Source organism: Pongo abelii, chromosome 12, assembly GCF_028885655.2.
Source record: "Pongo abelii isolate AG06213 chromosome 12, NHGRI_mPonAbe1-v2.0_pri, whole genome shotgun sequence".
Taxonomy (NCBI): Eukaryota; Metazoa; Chordata; class Mammalia; order Primates; family Hominidae; genus Pongo; species Pongo abelii.
The window spans coordinates 93,327,446-93,347,499 of record NC_071997.2 but is presented as its reverse complement, the minus strand read 5'-3'; the positions used below and the strand labels follow the sequence as shown (position 1 = coordinate 93,347,499).

At 35.6% G+C, this 20,054-nt stretch overlaps 1 protein-coding gene across 4 annotated transcripts in view; it reads right to left on the bottom strand.

Annotated features, from left to right (window-relative positions):
* MAP4K3 (mitogen-activated protein kinase kinase kinase kinase 3) overlaps positions 1 to 20,054 on the bottom strand; it is a 199,830-nt gene that overhangs the window by 51,054 nt on the left and 128,722 nt on the right. For 2 of the 4 annotated variants that reach the window (XR_010136150.1, XM_009237367.3), the window contains exons 13-15: positions 14,758 to 14,836; positions 8,965 to 9,023; positions 7,452 to 7,514 (exon numbers count right to left, since the gene is read on the bottom strand). Coding sequence is in view for 3 of the 4 variants with exons in the window: in XM_009237367.3 (XP_009235642.1) it covers positions 7,452 to 7,514; positions 8,965 to 9,023; positions 14,758 to 14,836 (201 nt within the window). In the remaining variant the exon portion in view is untranslated. 4 annotated transcript variants of the gene reach the window in all.

Below are 20,054 nucleotides of genomic sequence, written 5' to 3'. Positions count from 1 at the left end.
AATTAACATTTAAAAGGATGAACAGTATACATGCTCAACTCAAATGCCTTCTTGAGAAAAAGAAATGTGCTTTCCAACAACCATGAAAAGAATGAAGTAAAGCTGCCTTTTGTCCTCTTCTTAAAGAGCCACTGTAATCTATGCACTGTTTTAACCATTAAGGGAGAATATTTGACATTTTAAAAATGAATCTTATTTACATTAGAATACAGTGTATTTAAAGTGCTTTTTATTTTTACAAGATATTCTCAGATTCATGATCAGGGCTTAACACAAAAGTCACCTTGGAGCAGCCGCCTTCCAAGACTGCCAGGGAAGATTATCTGCAGGCTTCTCTAAGTCTCCACAGCATTTAACACACAGAGCTCCTCTAGCACTTACACTGCATTTTAATCTATTTACATGTTTGTAAAAGTGAGCTCCTTAAACAATGTGAAATAATCAAATCTATCTTCTTTCCTTACAGCCTGTGGTCTAGCATTGTTCCTGGCACAAACTCACTGCACCATAAATAAATGCTTGTTCAAATGCCAACTGTTTATTTTCCCATAAATAAAACTTCAGCCTTGTTAAGATACACAAAGCTAATTCTAAATGACACAAAAAACTAAGCCTCAGAATATAAGGATTTTAAGCAATACATTACATTTAAGAGAAAAGCACTTTAAAATTTAAATATTCCAAGACCTGTCAAAAAAAATCTGATGAAAATTAAAATCAAAATCCTGGTTTAGACAAGACTCAAATTTTGTCTTCTTCAGTATTTGTGTTCTTCCATGCATAATAATGTGTTCTTATCAGTGTCAGAAAAGATACACATCATAAAAAAGATTAGTTGACTGTCACACTGGTATCACACGAAATTCTAATGAAAAAGGACATCTGTACTCTTTAATTTGTAATGATATATCTTAATAAGAAAAAATCATTGTTATCACAAAACTGCACAGTTTAAGTGGTCATGACTTTACTATTGAATCCTTAAACTGCAGTATTCAGTAAAAAGAAGTACTAAATTAAATAAACACAAAATTTGTTTTCTTCAGCTATAGATAACTGGGCCCTCTATCAGACCAGCTACATATTTAGCCAATATAATCTCTGAAGCCTTTAATCAAATGACAGCTTCCAAAAGCACACATTCATGTGGAGTGGCCATGGCTCTTCTGTTACATAAACACAGATGTGTCACAAGAATACTCAGCTCATCTGATATAAGACAAGTAAAAGGCTGGTAATAATGATTAAAAATAAAGTAAACAGGCCGGGCGCGGTGGCTCATGCCTGTAATCCCAGCACTTTGGGAGGCCGAGGCGGGCGGATCATGAGGTCAGGAGGTAGAGATCATCCTGGCCAACATGGTGAAACCCTGTGTCTACTAAAAATACAAAAGATTAGCTGGGCGTGGTGGCTCGCGCCTGTAGTCCCAGCTACTCGGGAGGCTGAGGCAGGAGAATCTCTTGAACCTGGGAGGCGGAGGTTGCAGTGAGCCAAGATCGCGCCACTGCACTCCAGCCTGGCGACAGAGAGAGACTCCGTCTCAAAAAAAAAACAATAAAAAAATTAAAAAAAAATAAAGAAAATAAACTGAGATCAGCAGTATATTTAGAAAGGTAAGAAAATATCTAAAATAACTAAAGTAATATATTAATAGAAAATTGAGCATAGGCTCATATAGAGAATAACATTCAGGCCAGGAGAGAAGTTGTAGATAGATCCAAGTCCGATGATTAAATGGGTCATGTCCCAAGTCTTACCAGGAAAGGTGAAATTCAAAGGGGCTAATTCTTTAACAATTTCTTCTCCTTAAATTATGTTATAGCAACCATGGAACTAAAACAATGTGCTAGGAATACCACAAGTAAAATATTACTTTAAATCCTTCTAAAAAGTTTCTAATCTCATTTAATACAACCATTGTTTACCAAGCACCTACTATCTGACAGGAATTCAGACAGAAATCCGGATAGGGAAAATGAGAAGAAATAAAAAGGAAAGGAACAAAAGTGAAACCAGGGCAAAGTTAGTAGTTCATTATATGTCTTTGGGGCAGTCTTAAGAAAGACTGATATAAAATGCTTTTCAAAAAGGATTTGGAAGTTATTCCATATCAGAAAAATGCTACCAAAATAATGCTTGGAAAGGCACTCAAACTATCCCAAGATGATGGTATCTTATGGCCATTCTTCACAAGCTAAACAAGAAACACTTCAGTATGCCAGCATAAAAAAAGTTAGTAGCACTAATTAGGCATCGACTTGTTAATGAATGACAGTGTTTACACAGTAGAGTCAAATAAGTAACGGGAGCTGAAAACATGCAATAACCTGGTACAGATTAAAAGTTCAAGATCATTATCCTAGCCCAATTAAAATATCTTTTTGGGTTGCAAAGTCCTAATTTCAGTAGTTCATTTTAATGAATGGGAGACTATTTCTAAATTTCAGATGGAATTTCTAAGAACACAAAGTGTGAGAAAGAACTGAAAATGAACGAAGGATGTAACATGGAGCACTGGAAAAGGAAAAGCATATGACCAAAAACATCTTATTGTAGTTTTAAAAAGAAATCCCCTTGGGAGATTTAAGTCTATACCTGATGAGAAAGCAGCAGGAAGTCAATAGAATTGATACAGTTCGCTACAAAAACACAAAAGAAAAAAATACTTGAGCAATATATCTTGACCAAGAAAAAGAGAACAGGAGAAATATTTTCCCATCAAAAATGAGAAAATTATGGCACAAATAAGGTTGTTGGTGAGATATCTTTTAATGCAGTAGATAATTTATAGAAATAGAGAGGGGTTGAATCGAGGATAATTCAAATATTTTTTATTTCTTAAAAAGTCAGAAAAGCAAGTAGAGTCAGAATATTAACTGATCAAGTTAGGATTCTGACTAATAAAAGCAGATTAAGGAGCCTGAAAATTGAATAATATGACTTTTGTACTGCAGGCTCAGAAGTGAATATTGGCAGGTGAGGCATAGTATATACTTCTTCAGAGCAATGATTATGTTACTATTTATTTATGCCCCTCCATAGCCATTAACATAGTGTTTTTTTGGGTTTTTGTTTGTTTTTGAGATGCAGTCTCGATCTGTCGCCCAAGCTGGAGTGCAGTGGCGCGATCTCAGCTCCCTTCAACCTCTGCCTTCTGGGTTCAAGAGATTCTCCTGCCTCAGCCTTCCAAGTAGCTGGGATTACAGACGTGCACCACCACGCCCAGCTAATTTTTGTATTTTCAGTAGAGATGGGGTTGCCACGTTGGCCAGGCTGGTCTCGAACTCCTGACCTCAAGTGATCCACCCGCCTTGGCCTCCCAAAGTGCTGGGATTATAGGCGTGAGCTACTGCGCTGGGTCAACATAGTCTTTTATACAGAATTAACTTTCAATTTTTTTTTTTATTGGTATATGGGCTTAAATAGCCAGTAAAACTATGCAAATTAGAAAAAAATAGCATCAGTTAAGACAGATATGTAATATAATCTTTTAATCTGAAGATAGCATTTTGCAGATCAGATAAACTGATTTTTATGGTTATGGGAAAAACTCTTTTAATTAACTTACAGTGAGTTTTTGTTTTAAACTCAGGCATCTTTCAAAAACTCTCATACTGTCAATTCTAAAAAATGAAGCCCTATTCTTCTGGCTTCATATATTAATTATCTGATTTTTTTTTTTTTTTTTTGAGAGAGCACTTTTGGATAGCACAAAAGTTTAAATACAACACTCTAAATTCACTTACAAAGTCATAAAATAAAAACAGTTGGCATTTAAAACAACCAAAATCACGGGTAATATGGAATGCTTATGTAGCAAGCTCTTTAAAGGGGTAAATGTTTCTTCTGGTCCCAAAGGGATTTAGGGTTTTTACCTTGGTGCCAATTGCCAGCTAAGATGAGGGCCAGACATTTTGGATTCCTCAGGCTTTTAGTGGCTAGCCACAAGCATTTGTAAGAGATGAAATCTTGTTCATAGCCAAGATTTTAGAATTGATAAAATTAAAACACAGAAATAACTATGGCTACTTTATACCCATTAGGATAGCTATTATCGAAAGTTAAAAACAAAACAAAACAGAGGATAATAACAAATGCTGATGAGGATGTGGAGAAAGTAGAAGTCATGTGCATCGCTGGTGGGAATGTAAAATGTTGCAGCTGCTGTGGAAAATAGTACGGCAGTTTCTCAAAAAATTAAAGATAAAACTACAAGTCCATTTCTGGTTACATATCAAAAGAATTGAAAGCAGGGACTCAAACAGATATTTGTATATCCATGTTTATAGCAGCATTATTCACAATAGCCAAAAGGTAGAAGCAACTCACTGTCCATCAATGGATGAATGTATAAACAAAATGTGGTATTTACATGCAATGGAGTATTATTCAGCCTTAAAAAGGAAATTCTGACACATGCTGCAACACGGAGGAACCCTGAAGTTATTATGAAATTATGCTAAGTAGTGAGCCAGCCACAAAAGAACAAATATGCTATGATTCCATTTATACAAGATAACTAGAGAAGTCAAATTCATAGTCAGAAAACAGAGTGTTCACTGCCAGGGGCTGGAGGGAAAAAGGAATGGGGAGTTATTGTTTAATGAGTATAGAGTTTTAGTTTGGGAAGATGAAATCATTCTGAAGATGGAGAGTGGTGGCAGCTGCATAACAATGTGAATGTACTTAATGCCACTGGACTGTAGACATAAATATTAAAATGGTAAATTTCGTAATGTGTATTTTACCACAGTAAAAAAAACAAAAACAAAACATAACCATGGGACATATATATTTACTTTAAAAAGGTGGGGGGCCCAGTATTACTTTAAAAATATATACTGATGATGTTGGGTAGAGGCAATACAGTACAGTGGCTTAGTTTTGAATTCCTGAGCCAGGCTGCTTAGGAATCCCAGCTCTGCTACTCTTAGCTAAAGACTAACGAATTTCAGCTTCTTTGCACTTTAAATCACCTCATTTGTAAAACAAGAATAATAAGTTAATATATTTAAAGTGCTTAGAATAATGCCTGGTATATAAAAACCTCTAGATAAATGTTAGCTTTTGTTACCATTGGGAGTGAGCTTTAAGGTTGATTTTGTAAGTTGTATACTCTGACAAAAGTTTCATTCATCCCTCTTCTGCCAGAACTATCCTAACAGTCCCTAAATCCCTCCATTGTCACAAGACCCCCATCAACTGCTCCCCTGTACCACAAGAAACTCCTGATTATAGGGCAGGGAGCGGGGATGAAGGTGGGAGCAGTTACAGGGAACAAAGTCATAATATGGTAACTTATTCAAGTTACTAGGCTAGTTCCACATGTGGCACAGAAAAGAGTATTTGTAATTTTTTTTTTTTTTTTAAGATAGAGTCTCGCTCTGTTGCCAGGCAGGAGTGCAATGGCACAATCTTGGCTCACTGCAACCTCCGCCTCCCAGGTTCAAGCGATTCTCCTGCCTCAGCCTCCCGAGTAGCTGGAACTACAGGCGCGAGCCACCACGCCCAGCTAATCTTTTGTATTTTTAGTAGACACAGGGTTTCACCATGTTGGCCAGGATGGTCTCGATCTCTTGACCTCATGATCCGCCCGCCTCGGCCTCCCAAAGTGCTGGGATTACAGGCGTGAGCCATCGTGCCCGGCCGAGTATTTGCAATTTTAAAGTATTAAGTTTCCAGTTTTGTTGTTATCTTTTCTACATGGAGGATATTAATAAATACTGGAGTCAATTTAAAATTTTGATTGTGCTATCTTTATTTCTGCAATTAATTTCACTAATTGTCATTCTAGCCTACATGTCTAATTCTGAAAACATTTTAAATCCAGCAATCACCGACTGTGTTTTCTTCAGACAGTCTATCTCACTTGGCCCCTATGGGTTAATTCTCAATCCTCACACATTCTGTCTCTTTAGGCGATTGAACACATCCCCTCTTTATTCTGAGACAGCGCATTTACTGGCTCTCCTAGCTTTTCAACTGCTTCTTCCCTACTTCCAATGTTGGTTCTACCTGAATGTTAAACATAGGCATCATCCACTGAGGTAACCAGTTTCTTGCACTCTTTCTTCAGATTTAACAATGGGGAACACATGCAATTTCATGGCTTCATCTATCACTTCCTCTTTGATAATTTAAATCTACTTTTTTTAAAGGAATCCAAGATTAGTATGATAATTTCAAAATCTCAGCTCTCTGCCTGACATCTCTCAAACCTGTGGTCTGTGCCGGCAACTGTTTCCAATTCCCATGAAACAGAGCCAGCATCTGTCCCTTTTCTTCCTGAAGAATCTACAATGTTCCTACACAATACTGACATTAGTCTTAGTCCCTCCCAGAAGCCAGATAAGCCACATGTGCCCCAAAGCTCTTCTCCTTCTCTCATCTCTACAGTACCTATTGCATGTTAGCTTCCCCTCATCAACACTTGCCACCTGGCAAAATGTTGGCAAGCCATTATGTATTTTGTTGCATGGCTAAGAGTTTATATGTGTAAGTATATTCTGTCCAATAGGACAGCAACCTCCCTAAAGAAGGGAAATTATGTCTAAAATCTCTTTTATATTTTACAAATGTCAGAGGTCCTAGATTAAAAAATTTACATAAAGAATCATTTAAGCCAATCAAAACTGAAAGATGTACGTCACTAAGGTAAAGAGGAAGGAAAGATAAGGAAAATTCCATTTAAAAGTCAGAAAAGTAGAATATGGGAGTAAATATGGGGGCAACTTGGGGCTCTCGCCAACCACAGTAGCAGAAAGAACTATTTACTTAATAACAACTATTAAAAGTATTATTTAATATTTAATAGCATAAATTTCTCATTTTTTCTTATGTAATGGAAAGACAGTATTTATAACTTCAGGAATGCTTTATAATCTACATTTTGTCCTAAGGAAACCAGTAATGCTCAAAAATTAAAATTTCATCTGAGAATGATTTCATTGTTAATGTAGGAATAAATTATCTTTAAAAATTACATATGCACCATATATTATCTGAATAATATATGTACCATATATGAATATATATTATATATGTAATGCATATGAATATATGTACCATATAACATATGAACTGTTTATATATATACATGTGGAGGGGTAGTTTCTAGTTCATTAAAACAAGTTACATCATTAAACTGGACATTTTTACAGGGAAATGCCATTTCTTAAAAAAAAAAACCCTAATATATGAATGAGAAAATTAAATATTAACATTTTTCATAAAAAAGACAAGCATGTTTATTACTACGGCATTGTATTTGAGTAGATATATATATGTAATTTGTTATGGGAAAAAATTGCTACAATTCTTAATATATAGAAGTTTGCTAAATGATAGCAACTTATAAAACAATGCTTTAATTGGACAAAATGTTTGATCTTAAAAGAAAACAATTAAGACTAAAACAATGCTGACAAAGAAAATCAGAAGATGAGAAATACCAGATTAGATCTTGCAGTGTAGTATATTTCTTCTGAACTGTCCAAAAAACCATCACTGTCGGGCTGTTCAGCAGAGACCAAGAAACCCAAGTTATTTATGCTTAGACTAAAAGCCACAAATTCACAAAGGGAAACTTTCACAAATGAAGTAAGTCCTGCTAATATAATTTTATTAAGGCAAATGGAAAGTCAAACTGTATTAGGCAGCTTCTAAAAAAGCAACATTGCAACAACTTTGCTCTAAAATGCAGTTACTAAATTAGTACAGAATTTAAATACAAGCAATGCCAACTTACAAAGGGAAACAAAAAATAAACTCAAACTGCCTTAACAAAACACAATTAGCATTTATAAATATCATGACTACTTTTTCTTAATTTTCTCCACCCCTCTTCATAAATGTCCAGCTTTGGTATTACAATACGATCATTTTAAGACTTTTTCTTTAACATCCTATTCCTCCACACTGGTACATTGAATTAGAGTAACTATAAGGTAAAGGCTAATGACACCCTTTGTATGCTTCAGTCAAGTGAGCTAAAATAAGCATTAAACTGAAGAAGAAAGCTCCTACTTCAATCCTTAGTACTTACTAACAGTTACTTTCTTCTCATTATTAAATAGCAAATAAAAAAATGAAACACATCATATGGAACTCTGGCAAAATAATTTCTTTAGAATTTTGTATTTTCCAATGTCTCTTTTTTTATTGTTCTATAGAATATTAACATCTCAAATAGATGCAAAGTATTTTGCTTTTATGATTGAATCTAATATATTATCATTTATCTGGAAAGGAATATATAAAACAACAACAAAAGAATCATGCAAAGTATATTCATAAAGTTATAGCAAGCCTTAAATGAATGACAAACTTCATTTACTATGTATGCCTCATCTCCCTAATTTTCAGTACTCTATACAGATATGACTCTACTCTAATGTTTGGAAACCATGGCATTTATCATAAAAATACACATTTTAAAAAGCCCCTCAAAAACAGAAAAAATAAAAAATAAAAAAATTTAAAAGTCAGCATTAAAAACATTTAATCAGAGAATGGTAAAACTAGTAAGTTTCTCCTAAAATAATTTTGAAAATATTCAGCAACACAGATTTATTTATTATGAATTTGAGAATTACTTACCTTTTTGTTTCCCACAATTTTTTAAACAATTTTATTTTATGTTTTTAAAGACAAGGTCTCACACTTTCGCCCAGGCTAGAGTACAGTAGTGTGATCATGGCTCACTGTAACCTTGAATTCCTGGGCTCAAGGGATCCTCCTGCCCTAGCCATCCAAGTAGCTAGGACTACAAGTACACACCACCACATCAACTAAGTTTTAACGTTTTTTTGTAGAGACAGGGTCTTACTACGTTGACCAGGCTGGGGCCTCAAATGTTTTTGAAAATATTAATGACTAGCTTTTTTGGTCAGTACTAATACATCACACAGAGACAAATTAAAACATTTATTTTCAGTGTTAACATTCTAAGGCTATACTACTTACAAGTTCATGATGTGGTTCTGTCTCCTTTCTTAAGGGTGGATCAAATTTCACTTGGCCAACTAAAAAAGAAAAAAAAGTAAAACCAGGATTTTTTGTTTTTTTTTTGAGGCGGAGTCTTGCTCTGTCTCCCAGGCTGGAGTGCAGTGGTGCAATCTCGGCTCACTGCAAGCTCCGCCCCCTAGGTTCACACCATTCCCCTGCCTCAGCCTCCCAAGTAGCTGGGACTACAGGCACCCGCCACCACGCCCAACTGATTTTTTTGTATTTTTAGTAGAGACAGGGTTTCACCATGTTAGCCAGGATGGTCTCGATCCCCTGACCTCATGATCCGCCCGCCTCGGCCTCCCAAAGTGCTGGGATTACATGCGTGAGCCACCGCGCCCGGCCAAAACCAGGATGTTTTTATATTCTTAACGACATAATAATTTAAAAAGTTATTCCATGGTAAAAGACATTTAATGCTACCATCAACCACACACTGATCTCCAAAGATTTTTGTTTTCAATTTTTAAAACTGACTCTAATAATTGTAAATATTCATGGTGGTGCATGCGATATTTTGATACACGTGTAAAATGTGTAATGAACAAAACAGGGTAATTAGGATATCCATCACATCAAACATTTATCATTTCTTTCTGTTGGGAACATTCCAAATCTTCTAACTATTTTGAAATATACAATAAATGATTGTTAATTTCCCTACTCTGCTACTGAACACTGGAATGTATTCCTTCTATTTAACTTTATTTTTGTACCTATGAAACAATCTCATTTCATCCACCTATCTCTTACCCTTTCCTGCCTCTGGTAACCATCATTCTACTCTACCTCCACGAGATCAACTTTTTTAGCTACCACATATGAATAAGAATGTGAGACATTTGTCTTTCCATGCCTAGTCACTTAACATTAATGTCCTCCAGTTCCATCCATGTTGTTGCAAATGACAGGATTTCATTTTTTTATGACTGAATAATATTCTGTTGTGTATATATACTACATTTCTTTTATTTATTCACCCGTTGTTAGACATATAGGTTGATTCTTTATCCTGAGTATTGTGATAATGCTGCAATAAACTTGGGAGTGTAGATATCTCTTAGATATACTGATATCCTTTCTTTTGGATGCATAATCCAGTAGTTCTGAATCATTCGGTAGTTCTATTTTTAGTTTTTGAGGAACCTCCATACCGTTTACCATAGTGGCTGTACTAATTTACATTTCCATCAATAGTATGTAAGAGTTCCCTTTTCTCTGCATTTTCACCAGCATGTGTTATTTTTTGGCTTTTTAACAACAGCCATTTAAACTAGGGTGAAATGATATCTCATTGGGGTTTTTCTTTTTTGATTTGCATTTTCTTTACAATTAGTGATGTTGAACATATTTTCATGTATCCGATGGCCATTTGTATGTTAGCTGGAAAAAGCCCAATAAAGTCTTAACTGCTAAAGCTTAATTTGTTAATTCTAGGCCTTTTCCACAGTAAGAAAAGAAGATGATTAACAAAATTATATGTGTATACAATCAGGTTCTAACTTGCTACTTTGTTGTGACCAGGCATAAAACAGAGACAATCTTTTTTTCGTTTTGTTTTTTGAGACGAAGTCTCTTTCCGTTGCCCAGGCTGGAGTGTAATGGCGCGATCTCGGCTCACTGCAACCTCCACCTCCTGGGTTCAAGCGGTTCTCGTGCCTCGACCTCCTGAGTAGCTGGGCCTACAGGTGCGTGCCACTACACCTGGCTAATTTTTTGTATTTTTAGTAGAGACGAGGTTTCACCATGTTGGCCAGGCTGGTCTGGAACTCCTGACCTCAGGTGATCCGCCCACCTCGGCCTCCCAAAGTGCTGGGATTACAGGCGTGAGCCACTGTGCCTGGCTGAGACAATCTTAACTCAGTATTTAGGTGGGTAGACAGCCGCTAATACAGGGTACTTGCGGAAGCCAGCCTGTAAGATGGCCCCCAGTGACTCCTGCCTCTTGGTATTCAAAATGCTTCCACATTGGATCAGGGTTGGCTGATGTAACCAAAAGACCAGAGCAGAAGTAACTGTATATGAGTTCCAAGATACAGCTTCTGTCTTGGGCTCTCTCTGTTGGATCACTTGCTCTGGAGGAAGTCACATTGTGAGCAGCCCTAAAGAGAGGCCTCCTGGCAAGGAAGTGAAGCCTCTGGCCAATAGTTATGTGAATGAGCTTGGAAGTAAATCTTCCAGTCCAGTCAAACATTCAGATGACTCCGGCCCTAGCTGATATCCTGTGTGCAACTTTATGAGACCTTGAACCAGAATCACTCAGCTAACTTGTCCTGGATTCCTGACTCTCAAAATCTGTTAGAGACAATAAATGTTTATTGTTTAATATGAGCAGATATACAGAAAGTGAGAGAATTCAATACCTTCAGACTTAAAGAAATACTAAAAGGAATTATTTAATCAAAAGAGATCCATAAGTAGTGGTACAGAAATACAGTATTGAATGAAGAGCAAAAAATTGGTAAATATACAAATACAAATTAATATTGACCATGGTTAATGACAATAATATTGTCTTATAAGATTTAAAATAAAAAATATGGGAGTTGATTTAAAAAATGTTTACTGTTTTAAGCTGCTAAATTTTGGGTTTGCTACACAACCAAAAACAACCACTGCAGCTAAAGTATAAACTAGCCAGAGTAGACACAGATTAACTGTACTACATTCATCTTTTCTTTTTCTTTGCTTTCTAATGTATTGAATGTTTCAGCACCTTTACCTTTTATTTCCATAGCTCATTATTATTTTCTGATCTTATAACCTGGGTAAAGCCCTCAAGTCCACTGAGATAAAAGCAGAGGAAAAAATATAAAACAATAAAAAGAAAACAAATAGCCACAATATATTACATTTCAACTAGTAACAGCTTCAGCCAAAACCAAAACTTCTCAACCAAGGTGAGGAAAAGAGTGAGATTTCAAAGCATAATCACTTTTCTAACGGTTTGATTTCAACTTTGTATGTAAATTTATTGTGAATGTTAATACCAATGAAAGAAGATCATGGGATTTGAATATTTAGCAACAGGAGGCATAAGGAAAAAAACGGTTGAGAAACACAGCCCTGTAATATCTCCAGTTATGTCTGGGTGTGTATATGCTTTTAAGCTATTGATGGCTCAGATATCAAATGGCCCTTAGACCTGATAAGTAGGTTAAGAATGAGTCCATCCTAACTGTTCACAATTGATCACACATCAAAGATTACAAAATAACTTTTAGTAAGGTATCAAAACTAACATATACCTCATCTTGATAAAGGCCTATTGAACAGCTTTCACCTATACTTGTCTTCAAATTCCAAAATGAAGTCTGTAATAAAATTACATGAGGACAGTCTTGTGCATCTATCTGCCTTGTGTTATTGTCACCTGTGAACATGCCCATTTCTCCCACCAGATTGTATAACCCCTGAGTGCAAGGATGCTGTCTTACTAAAAGCTGTGGCTATAGCAGGTATTTAGTATCACTGTACCTGAACTGTGTGGATGGAGAATGCATTTCCAGAAAGGGAGCAAAGTCCCTATGGAGATTCAAACCTTACACTGGTATCACTCTTCTGCTCTCTTCAAATTCCCTAAAGTTATGACAAGCCTCTGCCACAGAATCTTCCAGTTACTCTTCAAATAACTGTTGGTCAATCATCCTGGTCTGCAGCACTGTTTATGATGCTCTTTTTCATTTTTATTTTTTAAACTTTTATTTTAGGTTCAGGGTACACATGCAGGTTTGTTGTAAAGGTAAACTTGTATCATGGGGGTTTATTGTACAGATTATTTCATCACCCAGGTACTAAGCCTAGTACCCAATAGTTACTTTTTCTGATCTTCTCCCTCCTCCTAACCCTTCACCCTCAAGTAGGCCCCAGTGTCTGTTGTTCCCCTTTGTGTCCATGAATTCTCATATGATGTTCTTCTTTCTTTCCTTTTTCTTTTTCTTTTCTTTCTTTTTCTCTTTTCTCTCTCTCTCTCTCTCTTTCAATTGAGACACTGTCGCCAAGGCTGCAGTGCAGTAGCAGGATCTCGGCTCTCTGCAACCCTCTTTCTCCCAGGTTTCAGAGAGTCTCCTGCCTCAGCCTCCCCAGTAGCTGGGACTACAGGCTCACACCAACAGGCCTGGCTAATTTTTCTATTTTTAGTAGACACAGGATTTCACTATGTTGGTCAGGCTGGTCTCCAACTCCTGACCTCAAGTGATCCACCCGCCTCGGCCTCCCAAAAGTACTGGGATTATAGGCGTGAGTCACTGTGCCCAGCCTAGACATCTAGTTTGAAATAGCATACACATGCATATGCACTTAGAAGTTGAGAATCACTGATATGTTACCACAGAGTGATTCAGAAATACTATGCTATAAAGGGACTGACAATGTAATTTTTTAATAAAATCAGATAACAAGATAGAGAGTACTTTAAATTACATTTTCAACAGTACTGAATACATAAAGTTTTCTAAATCAACTGCAAGTCATCTCTAATTACTTTTTTTTTTCCAGACAGAATCTTGCTCTTTGCCCAGGCTGGAGTGCAGTGGCAGGATTTCAGCTTACTGCAAACTCGGCCTCCCAGGCTCAAGCAAATCTCATACCTCAGCCACCCAAGTAGCTGGGATTACAGGTGCGCATCACCATGCCTGGCTAATTTTCGTAGCTTACGTAGAGATGGGGTTTCGCCATGTTGGCCATGCTTGTCTTGAACTCCTAGCCTCAAGTGATCCGCCCGCCTCGGCCTCCCAAAGTGCTGGGATTACAAGCATGAGCCACTGTACCTGGCCTCTAATTACTTTTTGTATATTAAAGAAATGATAAAGATATTTCATAATTACTTTTTGTATATTAAAAATATGAGAAATGCTCTCACATGCTAAGGATGCCATTTTCAGAAAAATAATTTTGTGGTGAAATTAGCAAATTTAAAATGTGACTTCAGCAGGAGCTTTAAAGATAATTTTATATGATCAGACAACTGTTGGCAAACAAAGTACCAAATCCCACTCCTGAGCTTTTTATATAACCCACCATACTTTCCAGGTATCGCTAGAACAAAACTCAGAGAATAAATGCTTCTAACGAATAAAAAAGTTAAGGCACTATTGTTCGAGGGACTCCTGTTGGCAGTTTATCATTGATGAGTTAACAGTATTGGATCCCATGTGAATGAATGGCTTGTCTTAGTGGGCCCATAACTTGGCTGCCCCTAAGAAATAACTGGAGGCCTATTTTAAAAGGTTTCTGGGCCAATCCAAGACCTATTGAATTGGACTCTATGGAAAAGTGGTGCCTGAGAATCCCTTTTTAAAAGTTTCCAGGTTACTCAGATGCTGGGGCAGTTTGCAGACCTCTATTTCTCTGTTACCCTTGGATCATGAGTGCATGAATGACGTGGGAGCTTGTTAGTAGAACTCAAATCCCATCCCAGGTCTACTGAATCTGAAACTGCATTTAACAAGCTCTCTAGGTGAGTTACATGCACACAGGCATTTACGGCACTGCCTTAATTACTTCTACCCTGCTTATTCCAGGAATTAACTTATCCTCTCAAACAGTAACAACATAAATACATCCCATCCTGCCACCAAAAATTCCACAAGAATAAGGAAAATGAAATTTTTACTGCCCTAATTAAACTTTACCTTTAACAGTGTTTAGTAAGAAAAACTATTCAGAAGGAAATAAAACAAAAATAACTGTAACTAAATTATAACTTATTTTCTATCATTAAATCATAAACTGTGTATAGTATATACTTACAGTTTATCTCTGAGCGTGTTTTTTCTTCTCTCACATTTCTACTTGTTGAGTGAATTCTATGTGGTACAGCAACAAGAGGCTAGAAAAAAACAAAATCAATGATATACAGCATTTGATAATCAAGTCATAGTTTGGTCCACAAAATTACCCAAATAGGAAAAAATACTTCATTTTAAGTAAAAAAGAAAGCAAAACAGCACTTTGCAAATTTTTTTTTTTTTAAAAAGAGCAAACCACAATAGCAGCTCAAACTATGAAGGTGAAAAAATATTTTTATTATCCACAACATAAATTATTATTTATACTAGAAAGGGCACTTCTTTGGCTAAATATATATGAAATTAAACACAATTAGTAACATATTCTGCTTATTTGTATGTGCAACATCAGACTTGTCTAGATCCAGTCTACAAGGATGAATCAAGTACACTTGAGTATTCTGGATCTATTCTGACATCGAGAAATTCTGAAGGGAAAGGAAATACAACAGTGGAAACATTACCACTTGCATCTATCATTTAATGATGGTTGAGCTTAGAAGGCTTTTAAGGTTTATTTTTCAATTTATGGATTTTTTTGAAATAATTTTTAAAAACTACACATAGACATTTATAGATGATGTAGGATATTTGTGTTTCACTTTTGGCGCTATCTGAATCATAATTGATTTAACTAAGACTGGAAAAATTACATAACTTATGCTTATGTGAACATACAGTATTTTATGTTTTTCAGAAGCTTTATTTTTTTTTTATTAAAAAAATGCTCTCCACTCCATCTCAGTTTCTCTTGGTTATAGATGTGCCATTATCATTTCCATGAGTAGGAAACATACCAATATTTAATTATTTGCCTTTAATTTGCAAAGAAGATTCACACCTTGAAATTATTTACAGAGCCTAACTAATTAAATGTGATCGCAAAGGAATACTGGAAAACTTATACTCTGAATGTCCAATATAAGATTTGTCAAGGGCTCCAACATTAGAAAAAGAAAAAGCTGAAAAAATAAGATTTAGAGAAACCCTGTGAAAACTGAACCTCTAGCATGTAAGGAACAAAACTGATAACTAACTCAAGTCAAATGATTATAAGAAAGGCTATCCAGGTATACAGAGGCCATATTTCACCCTTTAGAACAGAGGTGAACTGGAGACTTGACTTATTATTTTCCCTTCAGATGTACCAATTCAGATGGTTGGATATGAAAACAGTATTTTTTCATAAATTTCTTTTGAAAATGAAATATTTCATGTAAAAAAGGAGAAAGGGATTGCCACAAGATTTTGTTAAATGAGGCCAGGGAATGAAAGATGCCCAACCTGAACTTAAAGTAGGCAATAGAATGTTAGGCATCATCTTCTGAAATGCTAAATAATTTGTTTTGTTTCTAACAATGAAAGATTACACTTAACATCTCTAAAATGGTATTACATTTACTAGAATTTCAAATAAGCAGAATTGATTCTACAATAGCTCATCTGAACTTAAAAAATTGGCCTTCTAAGAAAAAGGATATCCTTTAGAATCATTTAATTAGACAAAGGCCATGTAGATACATTCTCAAAAATTAAAATTTATAGAAAACTCTATTCTAAAATTCACGTGGAATCAAAAAAGAGTCCAAATAGCCAAAGCAATCTGAAACAAAAAGAACAACACTAGAAGCATCACATTACCTGATTTCAAACTATACTACAAGGCTACAGAACCAAGAGAGAATGGTACTGGTATAAAAATAGACATATAGACCGATGGAACAGAACAGAGAGCCTAGAAATAAAGCCATACATCTACAACCATCTGATCTTCGACAAATTTGACAAAAAGAAGCAATGGGGAAAGAACACCCCATTCAATCAATGGTGCTAGGATAACTGGTTAGCCATATACAGAAGATTGAAACTGGACCCCTTCCTTATGCAATATACAAAAATCAACTCAAGATGGATTACAGATTTAAATGTAAAATCTAAAACTATAAAGACCCTTGAAGAAAACCTAGGAAATACCATTCCAGACATAGACATAAGCAAAGATTTCATGATGAAGATGCCAAAAGCAATTGCCACAAAACCAAAAATTGACAAATGGGATCTAATTAAACTAAACAGGTTCGGCACAGCAAAAGAAACTATCAACAGAGTAAACAGACAACCCACAGAATAGGAGAAAATTTTTGCAAACTATGCATTTGACCGAGATCTAATATCCTGAATCTGTGAGAATCTTAAATTAACAAGCAAAAAACAACTCCATTAAAAAGTGGGCAAAGGACATGACAGATACTTTTCAAAAGAAGACATATACGCAGCCATCAAGAATATGAAAAAATGCTTGAACATCACTAATCATTGGAGAAACGCAAATCAAAACCATAATGAGATGCCATCTCATACCAGCCAGAATGGTTATTATTAAAAAGTCAAGGCAGCAGGGAAAAGGGAACAGTTACACACAGCTGGTGGGAATGTAAATTAGTTCAGCTACTGTGGAAAGCAGTCTGGGGATTTCTCAAAGAACTTAGAACAACCATTCAACCAAGCAATGCCATTACTGAGTATATACCCAAAGGAATATAAATCATTCTACCATAAAAACACGCACATTATGTTCATCGCAGTACTGTTCACAATAGCAAAACACAATAGCAAAGATACTGAATCAAACTAAATACCCAACAACAGTAGACTGAATAAAGAAAATGTGGTATGGATATGCAGCCATAAAAAAGAACGAGATAGTGTCCTCTGCAGCAACAAGGATGGAGCTGGAGGCCATTATCCTAAGTAAACTAACACAGGAGCAGAAAACCAAATTCCACATGTTCTCACTGATAAGTGGGAGCTAAACACTGAGTACACATGGATACAAAGAAGGGAACAATAGACACAGGGGCCTACCTGAGGTTGGGAGGAGGGTGAGGATAAAAAACTACCTATTGTGTACTAGGCTTATTACCTGGGTGACACAAGAATATGTACATCAATCCCCCGTGACATACCATTTATCTACAGAACCAACCTGCACATTTACTCCGAAACTAAAATAAAAGTTAAGAGAAAAAGAAACACAATGAATTATTTTTTCAAGATCACTAATAAAAATGGTAAGATTTTTAAAAATTAAAATTTAGCCTTTAATTTCTAAACATAAATACTCTCATTTTTCTCTATAAATGTAATACACACTAACCACAGACACCTGCGATAATGGGCTTATAGTAACTAATTCATGATATTTAGAGAAGCACTGATGAAAATAATCTTTCTCATAAATGGTATTTAAAGAAACAAGCCATTCACAATGATGCTTGGTGTCTATTTTTTTTTTAAACAATGCTTTACATGCCACGTGATTACAATTATTTTTATTACTTCTTGAAAAAATCAAAACCCTGCCCTTATAAACCATTTCATGTTTATTCAACTTTTATAATCTTAAAGTTCTATGATTGTTGTATCATCAAATAATATAAATACAAATAACAGGCCCTTTGCAATGGGAGCCAGATGAGAATGTCACGTTTGTACGGGAAGGAAAGACATAGACAACATGATAAATCCTAGTTAACATAAGCCAGTGGTTTTTGACCAGGGGCAATTTTGTCCCTGAGGAGACATTTGGCAATATCTGGGGACATTTTTTTGTTGTCACAACTCGGGATTAAAGGGTGTTAACTGGCAACTAATGGGAAGAGTCCAGAAATGCCGCTAAACATTCTAGAATGCACAGGGCAGCCCTCCCAAAACAAAGGATTGTCTGGCCCAAAATGTCAACAGTGCTCAGACTGAGAAATTGTCTGGCCCAAAATGTCAACAGTGCTCAGACTGAGAACTCCTACAAGCAAATGCCAATACATGTTTAATGCTGTCAAATTTACTTTTAGGTCTTCTCATCTTTTTCAAGTATATACACTCAATTACATACTTTTTTTTTTTTTTTTTAAACCACAACTACAAAGAACCTCCTTACCCTAGTTTTCTCCCTAAAAATTGCTAGGAATTTTAGGAAATATGGAAACTAAAACCTTATTGTTTCTTCATTCCACGTACGGTTTATCCTTGAACAAAAGTTTGAACTGCAAAAGTCCACTTCTATGCAGATTACTTGGGGATACAAAACCCATCTATAAGGGGGACCAACATTTCATATACATGGGTTTTGCAGGGCTGACTGTGGGATTTGGGTATGCACGGAGTTTGGTATACTTGAGAGTCCTGGAACCAATCCCCCTTGTGTATATCAAGGGACAACTGTATTTTCAATGTTTTTAAAGAAAGGTAACTGTTAATGATAGTAAAATCTCAAGTAATATTTATTTTGTCAAACATCTCTTAAAATTCAAAATCAAGAGTCTAAATATTTCTACTATATAAATGTCATGTGGTAAGCTATTATTTAATGTAAGAAGAATCCACTCATCTACTATTTAGTAGATAAGAACCTAAACAAATGAAATTACAAACATTCACATACCTGATGTGCTCTTAATCCGTATGTAACCCTCTCTTGATTGCATTCATTTTTACATGAATCTTAAGGCTAAAGACCATAATTTACCATTTCTAAAATTTATGAAAGCTAGTGTATTCAAACATTTAGATATGGGGGATGGCTATCATTTTTTAAGTGTCTTGATGAGTTTGTAAAAGTCCCCAATTCTTTGTATTTTTTAAACCTTGGTCTTTCTGGCATCTTCCTATTGGCAAACTCCTTTCTAGCAATGTCACTTCCTTTGTGACATCTTCTCTGACTTTCCTAACAAAAGTTGGCTGTTTTTTCTTCTCCTGAAATGGTGAACGTCTCAAGATTAGGAAATAATGTTTTATCTACAGCAGGTCCCCAGTGAATGTTCATCGAGTTGAATATAAATAAATAGTCAAAAATTAAGTATTTCAATAATTCAATAGCTGTTTACACGTTGCAAGTAGCTTTCCCTATTGCAGAGAAGACTGCAATTTAAAAAATCTGCGTCAACTTCTTGTATCAAAAGGATAACACATAAATGCAATGAAATAATGCTAAAGGCATTAACCCATTTATACCTGAGGTTGCAAATTTTGTGTGTGTGAAAAATCAAACCTTGACGATGGCCTTGAGCAGTAGGATATAAATAACTCCCACAAGCCTAGTTCCAATAATGGAACACTAGGCATAAATGGGTTAATGATTTATGGTACTGTTTCTTGGTCAACACAATTTTTTTTTTTTTTTTAGCCCTTTATGTTTTCTTCTTGGAGGATTAGTCCTCTATTTTCTTTCCTTTTACTTTATTAAAACCATTCTATGTGCAC